Source organism: Halichoerus grypus, chromosome 13 (assembly GCF_964656455.1).
Source record: "Halichoerus grypus chromosome 13, mHalGry1.hap1.1, whole genome shotgun sequence".
NCBI lineage: Eukaryota > Metazoa > Chordata > Mammalia > Carnivora > Phocidae > Halichoerus > Halichoerus grypus.
The window spans coordinates 68,449,133-68,467,806 of NC_135724.1; the positions used below are offsets into that span (position 1 = coordinate 68,449,133).

General features: G+C 54.9%; 1 protein-coding gene and 1 long non-coding RNA gene across 2 annotated transcripts; one reads left to right on the forward strand and one right to left on the reverse strand.

Annotated features, from left to right (window-relative positions):
• Window positions 1-228: 228 nt before the first annotated feature.
• On the reverse strand, window positions 229-7,375 carry LOC144379909 (uncharacterized). The gene is made up of 3 exons (XR_013443440.1): window positions 7,256-7,375; window positions 1,860-1,968; window positions 229-390 (listed from the first exon to the last, which is right to left on the reverse strand). It is a non-coding gene; the product is annotated as an uncharacterized LOC144379909 (long non-coding RNA).
• On the forward strand, window positions 3,317-9,971 carry LRRC75B (leucine rich repeat containing 75B). Its single transcript, XM_036110922.2, has 4 exons — window positions 3,317-3,520; window positions 6,097-6,225; window positions 7,668-7,786; window positions 9,201-9,971. The coding sequence occupies exons 1-4, from the start codon at window positions 3,344-3,346 to the stop codon at window positions 9,724-9,726; spliced, it is 951 nt and encodes a 316-aa protein (XP_035966815.1). The 5' UTR covers window positions 3,317-3,343; the 3' UTR covers window positions 9,727-9,971.
• The last annotated feature ends 8,703 nt before the right edge of the window (window positions 9,972-18,674 follow it).

Genomic DNA, 18,674 nt, shown 5'->3' on the forward strand with positions numbered 1-18,674 from the left:
GGCAGCCATTTAACCAACTGAGCCACCCAGGCGCCCCGATCTTTTTTTTTTTTTTTAAGATTTTATTTATTTATTTGACAGAGAGAGAGAGCACAAGCAAAGGGAGCGGGAGAGGGAGAAGCAGACTCCCCGTTGAGCAGGGAACCTGATGCGGGGCTCGATCCCAGGACCCTGGGATCATGACCTGAGCCGAAGGCAGACGCTTAACTGCCTGAGCCACCCAGGCGCCCCTAAATAAATAAATCTTAAAAAAAAAAAAAAACAAAAGGAAGGCCATGTGCGGAGAGACACACAGACACAGGTAAGAAAGCCAGGTGACAACACAGGCCCGGGTGGCAGTGATGGAGCTGGAAACCAAGGAATGCCAAGGATGCCAGCAACCGCCAGAAGCTAGAAAAAAGCAAAGGAAGAGTCTTCCCTAGAGCCTTCAGAGGTAGCGCAGCCCTGCCAACACCTTGATTTCCGACTTCCAGTCCCCAGAACTGTGAGGGAATACGTTTGTTGTTTAAGCCACCAAGTTTGTGATAATTTGTTATGACAGCCACAGAAAACTAACACAGCTACCTACTTTGCCTATGTTCGTACGCCCTAAAAAGGACAGGTCCAGGCGATTCTAATCAGTCCCGAGCCTACACCTGTGAACCTACCCCCCATGGAGATTCCTGGCCCTGCGGCAGGCTTACAGCACATCCCTATAGAGCCAGCTCCAAGAGAAACTGTTTCCATTGAGTGTCTGTCTGCTTCTGTCCTCCTAGTGAGTTCCCAAACCATCCTGCATCCTTCTCGGGAGTGGCTGCCAGAAGGCTCATTGTCACCTGGCTACTCGCTGAGGTACCATAAACCTTGCAGGTACTGGGGCTTAGATTATCCCACTGGGTGGATAGAGAAGAGGCCCAAAGGTGGGGCAGGTCCAGTTCCAGCCACAGCCACACCCTTCTCCCCTTCTTCTGGGTCATCTGGACCTTGGTTCCCTGTCACTCCAGCTCCCTGTTACCACATGGGGTGGCCAAGAGCGTGGGAAGCCAAAGATGTGACTGGCACTGCTGCTTGTCTCCTGGCAGGCCCCACCTGGGGCCCAGGATGTGTCCCCAGCAAGGCCTGGGGTCCAGCTGTGTCCCTCCCACCTGACTCTCTGGCTCCCCAACTTCCCCCCTCACTGGCTGTCCAGGGGCCTGATACAAGCCGCTGAACCCTATCAGCCCTAGCAGCTGGGGGGGCAATCAGAGCACACCCCTGCCCCCTCCACCCCCGACCCATCCACCAAAGAGGGTCTCCACAAACACAGATCTACAGAGCAAGGCAACTCCAGGGAGGGAGGCCAGCAGCCTTTACTTAAATATACACGGAGACTAGTAAGGAGGAATGATGCCCCCCACTCCTGAGGGCACAGCTCTGTCTCTGGGGCCTCCTACCCAATTCAGGTTAGGCCTGAAACACTCCCTAAGAGCCAACTCAACCTAACCACCCCCACAGGAGGCAGAGGGAGGCCCATCCAGGGATCCAGGCCCAGACACCACCTCCCTCTTTTTCTGGGAAAATGTCCTCCAGGAATCTCTCAGCCAAGAACACAGAGGGTGGGGTAGGACCTGAGGGGTGTGGGGCTGGGGGGCAGTTCTCTGCTTTCCACAGGACTACAACCCTGAGCACCCCTGCATGCCACTGCCTGGGTTCCCCCTCCGTGACAACCAAGCTCGGCCCTCCCTCCCCACCCCCCTGGACCTCCACCTCGGCCTTCTCATGTTTGAGGGGACAATGTCCAGGCCTGGCTCGGCCTCTGGAAGGATATGGTCAGGATTTGGGAGACAGCCCAGTTTTGGCTCCAGCCCTGAGGATGTAGAGGAGAGGGAGGGGGTTCTTACCAGGCTGCCAGCTCTGGACAGGGGTCTGAGAGGTCCCTGGGGCAAGGGGCTGCTGCGTAAGTCTCTGGTCCCGTCACCACCACGTCAGGTCAGCGACGGCGCCTGGGCCCTGGAGGAAGGCAAGCCAAGCGGTCATGCAGGTTTGCCAGGAAGGAAACCTGTGGTGCCAAGGTGGCCCCAGGACAATGCTGACTACAGAGGGGGGTAGTGGAGGCTGCTAGGTCCAGCTGGCGGATGGCAGGGGAGAAGGGGGCCCAGGATGGAAAGGCCCCAGGAGTCCCAACGGGGGTGTCCAAGCAGGCAACAACAGGGGTCAGGGTTCAGTGGATGGTCAAGTGACAAGGACACTAAGCTGTCCTCTGTCTTAAATCAGGGGCTCAGCCCTGGGGGACCACAGTGCCCAGCACCCTGTCCCCAGACACACTCCTGGAGGGCAATACTTAACCCAAAAGAGGAACCTGCGTCTGCCCTCACTTACCATGTGCCCTCAGATGGCCACCCCTTACCCCACACACACCCTGTCTGTGCTCACCCCTCCTGCACCGGTGCCCAGGCCCACTGTCCTCATAGGCTGGACACACCCTCTTTGCTGTGGGAGTTGGGGATCTGGAGCCTAGTGCTCCAAATGTCCCCTATCCAGGGAATGTGAGGGCCCAGAGCTGGGAGGGGGGCCTGCAGGGGACAGCAGACCCCCAAGTAGGCCCCTAGAGCTGTGGTGGGTCCCTAGCTCAAACTTGATCCCTGGAGGAGCCAGGGCTCCCCCTCCTCACACTGCCTCCCCACCCCTGTCAAGCTGGAAGAAGGAAGCCTGGGACAGGTGCAACTGACCTGCTGGCCAGCCTGCCCAGAGCTAGCCCTAGGGTTAACCAGCACTCTTCATCCCAAAACTCTGCCAGGCCTGGGTCAGAGGGAGCCTGAACCACCTAGGCTGCCCCGGCCTGCCCCCAGCCAGGCAGGGAGGGGCAGTAAATATTTGTCAAGCAGGAACATCTATGCAGGTGGACGGGTCATACTACAATTAATTGCCCACTGCCGGGGAAAGTCCTGAAGGCAGGTGATGGCACTGCCTAAGGCTGGCACCGGAATCCCCACACAGCCCGGCCTGACTCTGAGTCCAGTGCTCTTTTGCACCACCAAAGCCACTGTTCCACGGTCAGCCAGCCGGAGGCCATGGCCAAGCGCCACCTCGTCCGGCCCTGGCTCAGCATCTCCCCCAACGGCTTCAGGCCCTGGCGACAGAGCTGCAGAGCCCGGTCTAGCGCGGGCCGGGGCCTCTACTAGCGAGACCTCCCGAACCGAGTGTTTGGGAGCTCCGGCGCCCCCAGCAGGAACCCCCCCTTCCACCGCGGCGGCCCCGCCCGGGCGCGCACCCCCAGATCCCGCGCCCCCCACCGGTGCAGCCCCGGCCGGGGCGGGGCGGGGCCGGGGGCGGGGCGCAGGCGGCCGGGACTCCCTTCCAGCTCCGCGCCCGCAGCTCAGCGACCATGGGGGCGCGGCTGGGCCGGCGGACCGGACCCGAGGCGGGCTCGGAAGCCGGGGCGGCGGCGGGGTGCGGGCCCGCGCCCTATGAGCGCCGGGTGCGCTGGCTCCGCGAGATCCAGTCCACGCTCCGCGAGCGGCGGCCCGAGCGCGCCCGGCAGCTGCTGCGCCTCCTGCGCCAGGCGAGAGAAGGAGCGGGCCGGCCCGGGGCTGGAGGCCGGGGAGGGGCCGGGAGCCGCGGGCTGCGGGCCTGGAAGGGGCCGGGAGGTGCTGCGGAGCTGGCCCAGGGCGCGGGAGGCAGGGCTGGCCCCGGACGGGCGCGCGGGCTGGCAGGGTTCCGAGGGGAGGGTACGACTGGCTGAAGGGGCTTGTCTGGGTGAGAGGACGAGGGACGGAAAGCAATAGAGCGAGAGGGCTAGAGCGAAGGCCCGCGAGGCTGCGGGGTGGGGTGGGGGCTGTGAGTGCGGAGGAGGGGGCCGCGACGGTGTCCACCTCTCTGGGGTTTGAGAGGTCAGTTGTGTGTGTTGAGGGTGCCCCAAGCCTGGAGCTAAGGACCCAGATTCAGGCCTTGGCGGGAGAAGGGAGGAGCGGCAAGGGAGTGGTGGGAGGGGGACGACATCTTATACTGCGGGGCAAGGGGAAGAGGACAGATCCTGGCTCCTCCAGGGTGAAGGGAGGCACTGCACTGGAGCCTGGAGAGAGGACCCTGGGAAGTGACAGCCCAGCTGGTCAGCCAGTGCGACCCACCATGAGCCTATAGCAGCTACAACTCACATCACCCATCCTCCTAACAGGCAAATCACGCCCACTGAGTACATGCACCTGGCATCTGGACATCACAACACCACATCTGGACTGGGGCGGGGGGGGGGGGCAGTGCGCCTCTGGTCTCACACACACCAGGTACCGGAGCCAGCCCGGGGTGCCCTAGGAGACATGGGTTCTGGTCCCAGCATCGCCACTGGGCAAGCCACTTCCCTCTCTGGCCATGTCCCCATCACCCACAGCAGCTGCCACCACAACCTGCCCCATCCAGGAATCTGAAATCAGCCATGCAGGTGTTTGGCCTGCAGGTGGATGATTAGAGAAGGGAAACTGAGGCTTGGAGAACAGTGGTGAGCCTATGACCACAGAGCAGACTGGGGGGCAGCGGAGGCCGGAGCCCAACCTCTAGTCTCCCAGCCCCGCTCCCTGCTGCACTGGGTTTCCTTTCTCTAGGCTGACAGGGCTGGAAAGGTGGGGCTGGCCCTTTAAGAGGAGCTGTCCAGACCAGCAGAAGGCTGGCTGTGTCTGGGGCCCTGTCTGGGTCAGCCCAGGCTCACCAGCTAGCCCTCTCTTCTGGATCCTCCCTAGCTGGCATTTGTAACTTGAATGGTGTTTAAAATGCAAACAGCAAAGCAGCACCAAATCAGCTAGACCATCCAGAGGTACAGATCTTTGTCTGGGACGGCATCTGGAGCCCAAGCACCAGCAGGACATTTTTTTTTTTTTTTAGCTGGGAAACCAGCTATGTTGCCCCCTTGTGTCTCAGAGGTCAGGATTCCCAACCAAAGAGGGGGCTGTCCTGCCCCACAAGCCACAGGGACTCTGCAGTTATGGCCCTTGGGCATTCCCGCTTGGCCTATCTTCCTGTACACAGGGGGCTTGTGCACAGACCGCGTCACTCTCTGGCTTGGGGAGGGCCCAGGGGTCTGGAGGCCCCTCCTGGCTGTGCCTGCCCCATCAGCTTGTCAGTATAATCTCTAAAAGGGTGTTCAGTGCCACACCAGGCCTGTGGGAATAACAGGAGGAGAAGCCCAAGGACTGAAGGGCAGGCCAGGGGCCCGATGGTGAGGTCTCTGTGAGGGGTGGGAGACCTGGAGGCTGGAGAAAGAGGCTGGTGGGCTGGGGAGGGTGGGAATGCCAGGCCGCGCATGAGTCTCTAGTGTTACACAACGAGAGCATTTGGTCTCCACCAAAGGGGTTAAGGGTCAAGTTTAGGTGTGTGTTTCCTGGAGCTGGCTCTGGCAGCCCAAGGGTGGGAATAGATGGGTGTTGGGAGGTCGACAGGCCCGGGAGGAGGCTGTTAGGGAGAGAGGCCTGAAACTCCTGGAGTAGTGGGGAGGGAGAGCTGGGCAGAGAGGGGTGAGGGAAGAGTGCAGGGTGGTTCTGGACCCCTGCCTGAGTGCTGGGAAGATGGGGATGGCGATGCCCTTTACTGAATGGGGCACAGGAGGTGAGACGCGCTTCACGGCAGGAGGTGAACACACCCAGTCTAAGCTGCCTTCGGGACATCTGAGCTGAGAAGGGGGCCCATGCCTACAAAAGGGGCCTGGACCTGTCAGCAAACAGATGGTGGCCAGAACTCGGGAGAGCTCAGGAATAAATGGAAGAGAGGCAAATGGCCCCGAAGGAATGCTGGAGGACAGCAGCATTGGGGGGGGTCATCGGAGGAGCCCCCCAAAGAACCCTCCAGATAAGCCCAACCCCAGCGGAGGCAGGTGTCACAGTACCATGTTTTGCCTCCAGGGAACTAGTCTAAGGGTTTGGGAACCTACTTATCACCTCCCTGAAGCCCCCGATGCACTGACACTCTCCTCATCTAAAGGGTCCACTTGCCTCTGGACAGTTGGCCCATTGCCGCCTGGGAAGAGACCCCAGCAAGCATCCGGGAGGGAGACAGAGAGAGGGCAACAGACGTGAGGGGCTGGCTTGGATGGGGGCCTGGAGAAGGGAGAGCCCAACTCCTGGCTCACTCAACTCTCCTCACCACCCACAGGACCTGGGCCTCGAGGGGACCCTCCTCACCGACATCCTCTACAGGAATGTGGCCTTCCTCAATCTGGTGGACCCCATCTCCCATGACCTGCTTGTGAACCTGGCCCGGGACCTGCAGTGCCCCAAGACGGTGAGGCCAGTAGACATGGACCTCAGGCTGGGCAGTGCAGCTGACAGGGACCAGGAGCACCCTGGGCTGGGAGCTAGGAGCCTCATTCTCATCCGGCTTGCTTCGAGGCCTTAAGCAGATCAATGTCCCTCACTGGGACCCGATGCCAGCTTCAGTGTACTAGGAACACATGTGAGCTGTGCTTTCCTACACCTGAAAAGTCATGTGTTGGGTAGACCTGCTTCCTCTGCGCCAGGACCCAGGATCCAGGCAGGAAGTCATACAGGGACCCTGCGGGACATAGAATGTTCTGACAAATCTGCTGACGGAACCAAACTCCCAGCCTCTGAGTTCCTGGGGCCAGAAGAGAGCCGCCCTCAGCTGGAAACCCTGTCCGCATGTCCCCATCCTGTATGGATACACCTGGGGACAAGTGCTCACTGCTTCCCATAGCAGTGTGAGCCACCAGCAAATCCCTCCTCATGTTGAATTGGCGTGTGTCACCTGGGGACTCCATTCCCCCCCCCCCCGCCCCTCCCAAGCCACCATATCTGCTCCAAACTCCGCTCTGGAGGCACCTGCAGACATCCTGCCATGAACATTGAAGGTGCTGTGCTCCTGACACAGCCACCAGCCACCAGCCCCCATCCCTTTGTCACAGTGAGTCCCTGTGTGAAACAGTGGTGCCCACTATGGGCCCGGCCAGCCCCGAACTCCTACACTGATATGCAGACATCACCGAGGATCCTGAGGCTAGCCTAGAGTCACACAGTGACTGCCAGGGCTTGTTGCCACTGTGTGTACGCACTGTTAACAGAGGAACAGGGTAAAGAATGTGCTGGGTAGTGGAGGTTGCACAGGGCCAGCTTTGTGGAAAGCAGAGCATCCCTGTTTTTCCACCCGAGCTAGGTCTCTACGAGGGCCCGCTTAGGCCCAGGAGAGAGCCAGGTGGCGGTGCTGTAACGCATGAACCCTCCCAGATCTGGCAGCCCAGACCCAGGCCCTACGGGCAGTCTAGCTTGGAGAGTGAGAGGAAGAAGAGCATGCTGACCTGGCTTGTTTCTATTCCCTGGGGGTGGCGTCAGTGGAGCAGGGTTCCCTGGAGGGGCCTGGTTCTGCCTCCCCTTGTGGCGAGTCCCCGGGGAGCGCTGAGGGTGGGCAGGGAGCCGGCTGATAGCCCGGGACACTGGCCTTGGGCCTGAGGACAGGGAACAAGGGCCCATTGTCTAGGCCTCCTCCCGCCGAGCACTGCGGGCCTCAGACCAGCCTGTCCAGTTACCAGCGGGCAGCCTCCCCTGGCTCTGTGCCAGGCTACAGCCAGGGTGGGGGGTGAGAGGGGGAGGCTAGTGGGCAGCTCAGTGATCCATGATGAATCATGTGCTGGGCCACACACTTGGATCCCCAAGGCCCAGAGGGGGATGGGAGGGGCTCAGCCTCACCCTGACAACACCGCCCCTCAACAGGACTATGAGCTCTGGAAGTCCTCGGATAAGATCTGCCGGCAGCTAATCTACCACCTCACCCCTCACTCCAAGCGGCAGCAGCGGGGGTCCAGCCTGCCCCGGAGGAAGACCCACAGCTGGTAAGGGGAGCCTATAGCCACAGCCCCACCTCGTGGCCCCTGAGGGTCCTTTCCTAGGCTGGCATGGAGAGGCAGCTCAGCAAGAGGCTGGTGCCTGAAACCCTACCCTGTGAGCCCCTCACTCTTGTCTGCATCACAGCCCTGGAATCCTCCCCAAGCCAAGCTGCACCCTCTGTGTGACCTGCCTCCTGCCGTTCGCTCGCCCCTCAATCCCTGGCCTATCACAGGGCCTGGCCCTGATCCGGGCCAAGATGACCTCAGCAGACGTCTGCTGAATCCTCACAACAGGCTATGGAGGGAGACAGATTCTGGGACATGATTCTAGTTTTACAGGAAAGGAAACTGAGGTTGGGAGAGGCAAAGTGGCTTGCCCAAGGCCACACCCTGCCCTGATTCTCCTACAGCTCTTTGAAAAGCCTTTGCCAGGCTGCCTGAAGCCAAGGCCTCCACAGCCAGCCTGAGAGCTTGCTCTGCCATGGGGTCCCTCTCCCAGTCACTCCATCACAGCTCCGTGGCCAGACAGCCTGGGGACTGGCTGCAGACAACCAGGTCCAGGGACCCAGAACCACAGCCCCAGGGCTCTCCTCTACTTGCTTCCCCATCCTTTGAGCCTGGTGGTTCACGATGAGCCCAGAGCCCATGGGGTTGTTCCCTGCCACGGTGGGTGAGGGCCCTGGAGGTGGTCACACTGCCTATATGCATAGTAGGGCCATGTTCAAATGACAGGAGAGACCTAGAGGGGTCTCCAGGGGTGGTGGGGGTCCCTTCTCGGTCTCTAAACTTCCTTTCCAGCTTAGAACACAGGGGGCCCTTCACCTCCCAACAGCCCACCCCTACACCTCCCAACACCTCGCCTCTTGCTACTCTGGGCCTGTCCCCTCTCTAGCCCCCAAAGCCGGGGGGACCAGCCTGATACCATGTCACCCTCATAGGAACATCTATCTGTACCCACAAAGGGTCAACCTTGGAGGAGGTGTGGGCTCAGGAGTCAGAGCACCTCAATTTGAAGACCTGGCTTCCCTCTTAGCGGTGTGGGACCATGCAAGAGTCCTGTCACCTCTCTGAGAGTCATTTGCTCCTCCGCAAAATGGGATAATCATTCTTACTCTAGATGTAACAGGTGTGGCCACGCAGGCACGCAGTAGGTTTTTATAATAATGGCTCGGGGAAGCTTAACGCATGTTATTCCTCACAACAGCCAGGTCCCCTTTTCACCAAAGGAGAAAATGAGGCTCAGAGGGGTTCCAAGAATTGCCCATGGCCACCCATCTAGAAAGTAGCGTGGCCTGACTGTAGGGCCTGGGTCCCGCTACCACCGCGGGCCGCCCTGACGGGTCACTATCTGCAGCCAGTGGGGACCTGCCTGGGCCATGGACCCTTGTCCAGTCCATCCTTGCCTGCCACCTTCCCACAGCCTCAAGAGCAGCCTCCAGATGACTCAGCTGGCGGGGGAGACCGTGAACCTTTCGGGGATTCCGCTGTCCGCGAGGGACGTGCGGCACATCATGCGCTACCTGGGAAGCCAGGGGGCCGGGCTCACAGTGCTGGACCTGAGCTTCACGGGGCTGAGCGACGAGCTGCTGCGCCTGATGCTGCCCAGCCTCTGGACATTGCCCCGCCTCACCCAGCTCCTGCTCAACGGCAACAGGCTGACGAGGGCCACTGCTCGCGAGCTCACTGAGGCCGTCAAGGACTCCGCCAAGTTCCCCACGCTGGCCTGGGTGGACCTGGGCAACAATGTGGACGTGACCTCCCTGCCCCAGCCCCTGCTGGTCGGCCTGCGCCGGCGGCTCAGCCAGCGCACCTCACTCCCCACCATCTACGAGGGCCTGGACCTTGAGCCTGAGGGCGGCGTGGCTGGGGCCACCTCTGCTGCGTCCACCTGGGGCTCTGCAGCCGCTGGGCCAGGGTCTGAGCCCCAGGCCTGCTGCACGAGGTGACCCGCCACCCACCCTGGCTCCTACCTGAGTGCCGATGCTCCTAGGCACATGGCATGGGGGATGATGGAGGCCCTCCAGGCCCCCAGAAATCCAGTGTAAATGCGCAGCCTGGGATGAAGGGGATGGAAGGAGAAGGGGTTCACCGGAGTCCAGATGGTCAACCCAGGATGGACTGTCAGGCTTCCCTCGGCAGGAAGCGCCCGGCACTTGCTGTGCTGATCCCACAGTAAACGGTGATGTCCTGCTCTGCCTCAGCCTTTCTGCACCGCGGACCTCAGGGCCACTGAGCGCCAGCCCTACTTTTGGGGTGGGGAGGAGGGGTGGTCAAAGATTCAAGGATGCTGCCCACCTGAAAGGGAGGGACCAAGCTCACACTGACATCCCCCAGGTGCTCCCTGGTCAGACACCAAGGTGTGGGGTTGGGTCCACCTGTGGGCTGGGGAGTTAGAGGAGGCCGCCAGGGACCTGACCTTCACATCTGGGTGGGGCTTGGAGAGGAGCAGGTTGGGAGGCCACAGGGGGGCAAAGCTCAGAATGGAGCCCCACAGTAATCTTGTGCCTGAGCCCAGGACCCCTTGGACTGGGGACAAGACTGTGCTGACAGGAGGCAAGGTTCATCGCCCACAGGGCAAGTGCTGCCCACCACCCCTAGTACCCACCCCCCCAGGCTCCCTGTACTTAGTGGGCAACTCCACGGGGTTAGGAGATACCTCCGACCAGAGACAAAGAGCTTGTGTGTTCCCTCCAGGCCCTGAAGGCCCACGTGCACAGTCCTTCCTCTGGTGGACCCCCAAAAAGCATGCAGGAGGTGGAGGTGGGCACATCCAGCAGCGGGTAGTTGGGGGTGGAGCATTCCTAGGGCTGCCCCAGGGGTAGCCTGTACCCAGCAGGGGGCTATCTCCCATCCGCCTAAGGACCATCAGGGCAGGCTCCAGATCAGAAGCCTAAAGTCATGGTTGCCCCTCCCACCCCAGCCTTGTGTGGAGAGCTGGAGTACAGCCCAACTAGGTGTTGAGCAGGGCAAAGACAAGGAAGGAATTTAAAGATGTCCGGGGGGGGGGGGGAAATGAGGCCCAGAGTGGGGAAGCCAGCACCCTAAGTCTCCCATGCAGAGCCAGGTCAGGTCTGGGGCAGTGGGGATCCTCATGGATGAGGAGAGACCTGGTGGCAGAGAGAAGCCCCCTGGGCCAAAGAGAAGATGGAGCTCACCCCTGGGCCTACGTACCCAGGCCCACCAGCTGACCTTCCTCCACATTTGGGCCCACGGGGGACCTGAGTCAGCACGGATTCCAGCCTGGCCAGATATACAACAGCCTCTTGGGCCAGAAAGGAGATGGTCAAGAAGGGTGAGGACGGCATGGTGCTGGGTTCCAGGACCAGGCAGGAGGTGGGGAGGAAAAGAGCTCCCTCTTGGCTGCTGCCTGCCCACCCCGAGGGCAGGCCCCCGCCAGCCTGGCTGCTTTTGGAGGAACCCTTATCTGGACGTGGTGGGAAGGGTGTGAATAACACCAGGTTCAGCCCAGCTCTCTGCTCCTGACTTGCTGTTGGGACCTGGCCATGGCCTCCTCTCTCCCGGCCTTGGGTCTCTCCTTTTTCCTCTGTATTAAATAGGGCTGGCTCTCCATAGTTCCTTCCAGCTCTCAACCCACCATCCTGGGGTCCTGACCCTCTCAGTCATCCTTGTTTTAAAGACATGGGCCTGCCCATTGGCTTGGGAGCCACAGAAGTGTCTCCGGTGCCCTCACTCCGGAGCAAGGGGCTCAGGCTCCCTGGAGCAAGGCAAAGCAGGGTGGGAGATGAAAGAGGCCGGCAGAGAGGAGAAAGATGGGGAAACCAGCCTTGCACTGGGCAAGCTGATAAGTCCGTCACAGGCAAGAAGCAGTGTTCTCCTGTGATTCTTTGCTGGGGAAATGCCAAGCTCTCTGCTCCCCCCAGCCCTCCTGCTCCCCCAGCCCTCCTGCTCCCCTCGCTCCCTGCCCACCACTGGCCCCAATCCAGCCCACAAACCTTGAATGTCGCTGCTGGGAGAGACTCCTACCAGAATGGTGTGACGGCCTGAGCGGGGTGTCACCCAGCGAGCTCTGGGAGAATTCAGGCAGCAGCAGCTGGTCTCAATCTCCCCGCCTCTCAGACGGAGGCACGCGATGCAATAGCTGAGCTCGAGCATAAACCCACTCAAGAGAAGAGGGTTGGCCTTTTTGCCAGGCAGGTGTCCACAGCCCCTTCACAGGCCCTCCTGTCAGGGCCTCGCGGCCACCGGCTACTCTACAAGCAGGGACACTCCGGGAGGAGGGGGCTTGTGCCGTGAAGCCTGGTGGGCAGAGAGCCCCCGCCAGGTGGCCTCCAGCCTGAGTTCCAGACCCAAGAGGCAGCAGGTGGGCCTGGCCCAGGCCCCGTCTTGGAGGCAGGTAGGCGCGGCCTGGTTGCAGCCCTGTCACCCACTGGCAGTGTCCTCTCGGGGCCTGTTCCTTCATCTTGGGAACTAGGTACACCAAGCCTCCCCTTATCCTGCTGGAGAGAGCATGACAAGGTCTGGAAAGTGTCTGCTGTTGGGCGCGGGGAGCCCACAGGGCAGGCACTCTTCAGCGTCAGTGGGGCCCCCACCCAGGGCCCCCTGGATGGGAATGGCAAGAGCCCAAACCTTCAGAACTAGGCAGAGCTGAAGCCCTTTATTTATTTGGAGAGTACTCCTGTAGCTTTTCAGTGGGCTAGGTACTGTTCTGACGGCTTTACATTCCTTTAATTCTCTTCTCACTTACAGGGGAGTAGCTGAAACAGGGAGAGGTTAAGTGATGTGTCTAAGGTAAAGAGCTAGAAACTGGAGGAGACGGGATGTGAGCCAGGAGGCCTGGCTTGTCTGTGATGCTACAGCCATCCTGGGGGCTGGGGATTCACTGGAATTCTTGAGCAAGCCCCTGCCAAAGACACCATTCGACACAGGAGACCATCACAGGGCTCTGATGGCAGGTGTCCTGCAGTGGGAAAGACCCTCAGCCCACTCCCCCTAGCACAAGACCAATCAGGACCTCCCTGGACCTGTTTCTTCGTGTGCAAAATGGGTGGGGAGGGGAGCAGCGAGGACCCAGGCCTTGACCTCTTCCAGGATTGAAAGGGACAGATGGGAAGTGGGTTCGGAAGTACTCATCAGACTGAATGAAACCCAGCCAACTGCACGTACCTTCACCTCTCTGGGCATCAGCCTCCTCAAGCCTAAACCCACCTTGCCAGGATGTTCAGTGCACTGAAGGGAGATGTGTAGGAAAGATACCTGTGATCCACAGGACCTCTGGGACCAACACTTGGGGACTTCTTTTCTGTCCCAGAAGGGAGAATATTTGAGCCCAGATAAGGTGCTTTCAATATGAGTTTACAGCAAATGTCAGCCTCTGCTGAGTCTTCGTCTTGAAAATCCAAAATCTCCAGCAGCTGATACCAGTGGTTGATATCAATCCAGCACAGAGGTTTTTCTCTAGGTTCTGGAGGGAAAGGAAAACAAACTTCTTCCTCTTAGAGATAGTTGCCGATCATCAACAAAAACCAGTATTTCCTTTCCCAACTGTATACTTCAATTTTAATTTTTTAAAATTGTATTTTTATTTTTTTAATTTTTTTTTAAAGATTTTATTTATTTATTTGACAGAGAGAGAGAGTTAGCGAGAGCAGGAACACAAGCTGGGGTGTGGGAGAGGGAGAAGCAGGCCTCCCGCCGAGGGGGGAGCCCAATGCGGGGCTCGATCCCAGGACCCTGGGACCATGACCTGAACAGAAGGCAGACGCTTAACGACTGAGCCACCCAGGCGCCCCTATTTTTTAAATTTTTTTTTAAAAAGACTTTATGTATTTATTTGTCAGAGAGAGAGAGAGAGAGCACAAGCAGGGAGAGCAGCAGGCAGAGGGAGAGGCAGTCTCCCCTCTGAGCAAGGAGCCCGATGCGGGACTCGATCCCAAGACCCTGGGACCATGACCTGAACGGAGGCAGCCACTTAACTGACTGAGCCACCCAGGTATCCCTATTTCTTTATTTTTTTTTAAAAAAGATTTATGTATTTCGGGGCGCCTGGGTGGCTCAGTCGTTAAGTGTTTGCCTTCAGCTCAGGTCATGATCCCAGGGTCCTGGGATCGAGCCCCTCATCGGGCTCCCTGCTCAGCGGGAAGCCTGCTTCTCCCTCTTCCACTCCCCCCGCATGTGTTTCCTCTCTCGCTGTGTCTCTCTCTGTCAAATAAATAAATAAAATCTTAAAAAAAAAAAAAGATTTATTTATTTCAAGAGAGAGAGAGTGGGGAGGGGCAGAGGGAGAGAGAGAGAATCTCAAGCAGACTTGGAGCTGAGCGTGGAACTCCACTTTGGGCTCCATCTCACGACCCTGAGATCATGACCTGAGCCGAAATCAAGAGTCAGGCGCTTAACCAACTGAGTCACCCAGGCACCCCCAGAATTGTATAATCTTTCATTGTAGTACAACTGAAATAATAAAGTGAACATAACAAGTGCTACAATTTTTTTTAGATTTATTTATTTATTTTAAATTTTTTAGAGAGAGAGAACACGTGTGGGTGCTTGTGTGTGCTTGCATGTGTGCGCACGTGGGAGGAGAGGCAGAGGGAGAGAATCTTCAAGCAGATGCCCCTCTGAGTGCAAAGCCCAAAGGGGGCTTAATCTCAATCTCACGACCCATGAGATCATGACCTGAGCAGAAACCAAGAGTCAAGACACTTAACCAACTGAGCCAGCCAGGTGCCTCAACAAGTGTTACAATTTAAAGTGTACAATATGGCACATTCTGACTGCCATGAAACCACCACCACAATCAAGATAGTAAAGATATCTGTCATTTCCAGAAGTTTCCGTGTGCCCCTTGATAATGCATCCTTCCTACCCCTCTCTGCCCACTCCCTTCCAAGCAGGGGGTCTTTGACCTGCTTGCTCTCCTTATAGATTAGTTTGCATTTTCTGGAGGGTTTTGTTGCTTTTTTTTAGTTTATTTATTCTTTTGGTAATCTCTACGCCTAATGTGGGGCTTGAACTCACGACCCTGAGATCAAGAGTCACACACTCTTCCAACTGAGCTAGTTAGGCGCCTCTATAGTTTTAGATATATGGAAGTTTAGATATATGGAAGAATACAGGGTGTACTCTTTTATATTTCTTTCACTCAGCATAATTATTTTGAGACTCCCACGATGTGGCATATATCAGTAGTTCCTCTTAATTGTTGAGTCGTATTTTATTGGTCGGATGTACCACCATTTATTCACCTGTCAATGGACATTTGGGCTGTTTCCAGTGTTTAGCTATTAAAATACAGCTGCTATGAATATTCATGTACAAGGTTTTACATGAACATATATTTCCTTTTCTTTTGGATAGTAGTACCTCATTATGGTTTTCTTTTCTTATAATATCTTTGCCTGCCTGGTTTTGCTTATCAGGGTAATGCTGGTCTCATAGAATGAGTTGAGAAGTTATTCCCTTCTCTTCAATTTTTTATGAAGAGTTTAGGAGAATTGATATTATTTCTTCCTTAAATATTTGGTAAACTTTCTCAGTGAAGGCACATGGGCCTGGAGTTCTCTTTGTAGATGGTTTTCAACTACAATTCCAGTTTCCTTAATAGGTATAGGACTATTCAGGTTAGTTTCAGGTTAGTACTTCTTGAGTAAGTATTGGTATTTTGGATCTTTTAAGGAATTTGTCCATTCATCTGAGTTGTTGAATTTGTTGGCATAAAGTTTTTCATGATATTCCCTTTCAATATCTGTGGAATAGGTAGTAGTCACCTCTCTCATTCCTGAGACTGGTAATTGTGTCTTTTTTTTTTTTTTCCTGATCAGTCTGGCTAGAGGTTTATCAATTTTATGATCCTGATTTTCTCTATGGTTTTCTGTTTCCTATTTCATTGATATGCACTTTGATCTCTTTCTTCTGCTTACTTTAGGTTTCATTGGCTCTTCTTTTTTTAAATTTATTTTTTATTTTTTGTAAGTAATCTCTACACCCAACGTGGGGCTCAAACTCACAACCCCAAGATCAAGAGGCGTGTGCTCCACTGACTGAGCCAGCCAGGCGCCCCTTTTTCTAGATTCTCAAATGAATTTTCTTGTCTGGTATTAATATAGGTGAGATCATTGATCTGAGGCCTTTCTTTTTTTTTCTAATATACATGTTTACTGCTATAAATGTCCTGTCCCCCCATCCCACCAAGTTCTGTTTTAGTGGCATCCCACAAATTCTGATATGTTGTGTTTCCATTTAAAAGTCAGTTCATGGGGCGCCTGGGTGGCTCAGTTGGTTAAGTTTCGGCTCAGCTCATGATCCCAGGGTCCTACCATCAGGCTTCCTGCTCGTGGGGAGACTTCTTCTCCCTCTCCCTCTGCTCCTCCCTCTCCCTCTGCTCCTCCCCCTGCTCATGTTTGAGCATGAGCCCGTGCTCAGCGCTTTCTCTCAAATAAATAAAATCTTTAAAAAATAAATAAACAAAATAAAAGTCAGTTCAAAATATTAATTTCTCTTTTGGTTTCTTCTTTGATCCATGGGTTACTTAGAAGTGTGTTATTTTGTTTCCAAATTATTTAGAGATTTTCCAAGGATCTTTCTGCTAATGATTTCTAATTTAATTTCTTTGTGGGCAGACAACATAGTTAGTATGGCTTTGAAGTCTTTTGAATTTTGGTAAATGTTCTGTGTGCACTTGAGAACAATGTCACTTGAGAATTCTGCTATTGTTGGGTGGTTCTATTAAGTGTTAATCAAAATCAAGTTGACTACTATATCCTTGCTGGTTTTCTGTCTACTTGAGCTATTGATTTTTGAGAGGGGAACTGAAACCCCTGACTGTAAAGGTATTTGTCTATTTCTAGTTGCATTTTTTACATCATGTATTTTGAAGCTTTATTATTAGGCGGATAAATGTTTAAGATTCTTATGGCTCCTTGATTAACTAACCCTATCATCATTATGAAATGACCATTATCCCTGGTAATATTTCTTTTTTTTTTCAAGATTTTATTTATTTATTTTGAGAGTGAGCAAGAGAGAGCACAAATGGGGGTGGGAAGGGGCAGATGGAGAGGGAGAAGCAGACTCCCCGCTGAGCAGGGAACCCAACGTGGGGTTCGATCCCAGGACCCTGGGATCATGACCTGAGCCGAAGGCAGACGCTTAACCAACTGAGGCACCCAGGCAGCCCCCTGGTAATATTTCTTGCTCTGAAACCTACTTGTCTAATATTAATATAGCTATAGCTACTGCAGCTTTCTTTTGATTAGTTGTTACCAATGGTATTATCTCTGTCCATCTTTTCACTTTTATAACCTATTTGTGTCTTTAAAGTGTGTTTCTTACAGGTAGCATATAGGTGGGTCCTGCTTTTCAATTTTTTAAAATTTTTATTTAAATTCTAGTTAGTTAATATATAGTGTAATATTGGTTTCAGGAGTAGAACTTAGTGATTCATCACTTACATATAACACCCAGTGCTCATCATAACAAGTGCCCTCCTTAATATCCATCACCCATTTAACCCATCCTCCACCCACCTCCCTCCATCAACCCCTAGTTTGTTCTCTACAACCCCTAGTTTGTTCTCTATCTTTAAGAGTCTCTTATGGTTTGCTTCCCTCTCTCTGTTTTTTCCTTCCTATACGTTCATCTGTTTTGTTTCTTTTTTTTTTTAAGATTTTATTTATTTATTTATTTATTTAACAGAGAGAGAGAGAGAGAGAGAGAACAAGCAGGGGGAGCGGCAGGCAGAGGGAGAGGGAGAAGCAGGCTCCCTGCAGAGCAAGGAGCCAGATGCTGGGCTCGATCCCAGGACCCTGGGATCATGACCTGAGCTGAAAGCAGACACCTAACCGACTGAGCCACCCAGGCGCCCCCAGCTGTTTTGTTTCTTAAATTCCACATATGAGGGGCGCCTGGGTGGCTCAGTCGGTTAGGTGTCTGCTTTCAGCTCAGGTCATGATCCCAGGGTCCTGGGATCGAGCCCAGCATCTGGCTCCTTGCTCTGCGGGGAGCCTGCTTCTCCCTCTCCCTCTCCCTGCCGCTCCCCCTGCTTGAGCCCTCTGTCAAATAAATAAATAAAATCCTAAAAAAAAAATTTCCACATATGAGTGAAATCATATGGTATTTGTCTTGCTCTGACTTATCTCGCTTAGCATGATACACTCTAGCTCTATCCACATCACTGCAAATGGCAAGATTTCATTCTTGGCTGGGTAATATTCCATTGTATAAATATACACCATATCTTCTTTATCCATTCATCAGTTGATGAACATTTGGGCTCTTTCACAAAACTGAGATCTTGATGGTTGCTGAGACTAAGAGTCTGAGGCTCAACTGACTGAGCCACCCAGGCGCTCCTAATAAGTTCTTTATCGATTTTAGATACTAACCCTTTATCAGATATGTCATTTGCAGATATCTTCTCCCATTCCGTAGGTTGCCTTTTAGTTTTGTTGATTGTTTCTTTCCTTGTGCAGAAGCTTTTATCTTGATGAAGTCTTAACAGTTCATTTTTGCTTTTGTTTCTCTTGCCTCTAGTGATGTGTCTAGTAAGAAGTTGCAGGTCCTGCTTTTTTTTTTTTTTTGAAGATTTATTTAGGGGCACCTGGGTGGCTCATTGCTTAAGTGGCTGCCTTTGGCTCAGGTCATGATCCTGGGGTCCTGGGATTGAGTCCGCATCGGGTTCCCTGCTCTGCAGGCAGTCTGCTTCTCCCTCTTCCCTGCTTGTGCTCTCTCTCTCTCTCACTAATAAATAAATAAATAAAATCTTTAAAAAAATAAAGATTTGGGGTGCCTGGGTGGCTCAGATGGTTAAACATCTGCCTTTAGCTCAGGTCATGATCTCCAGGTCCTGGGATCGAGCCCCACGTCCGGCTCCCAGCTCAGCAGGGAGTCTGCTTCTCCCTCTCCCTCTGCTTGTGCTCTCTGTCTCTTCTCTCTCAAA

What these genes read in the sequence shown, in the direction of transcription:
- LRRC75B (XM_036110922.2), top strand. Translation starts at nt 3,344, where the DNA reads ATGGGGGCGCGGCTGGGCCGGCGGACCGGACCCGAGGCGGGCTCGGAA. An exon ending in TGCTGCGCCTCCTGCGCCAG is followed by an intron (nt 3,521 to 6,096) that starts GCGAGAGAAGGA and finishes CACCACCCACAG; the next exon opens with GACCTGGGCCTCGAGGGGAC. An exon ending in ACCTGCAGTGCCCCAAGACG is followed by an intron (nt 6,226 to 7,667) that starts GTGAGGCCAGTA and finishes GCCCCTCAACAG; the next exon opens with GACTATGAGCTCTGGAAGTC.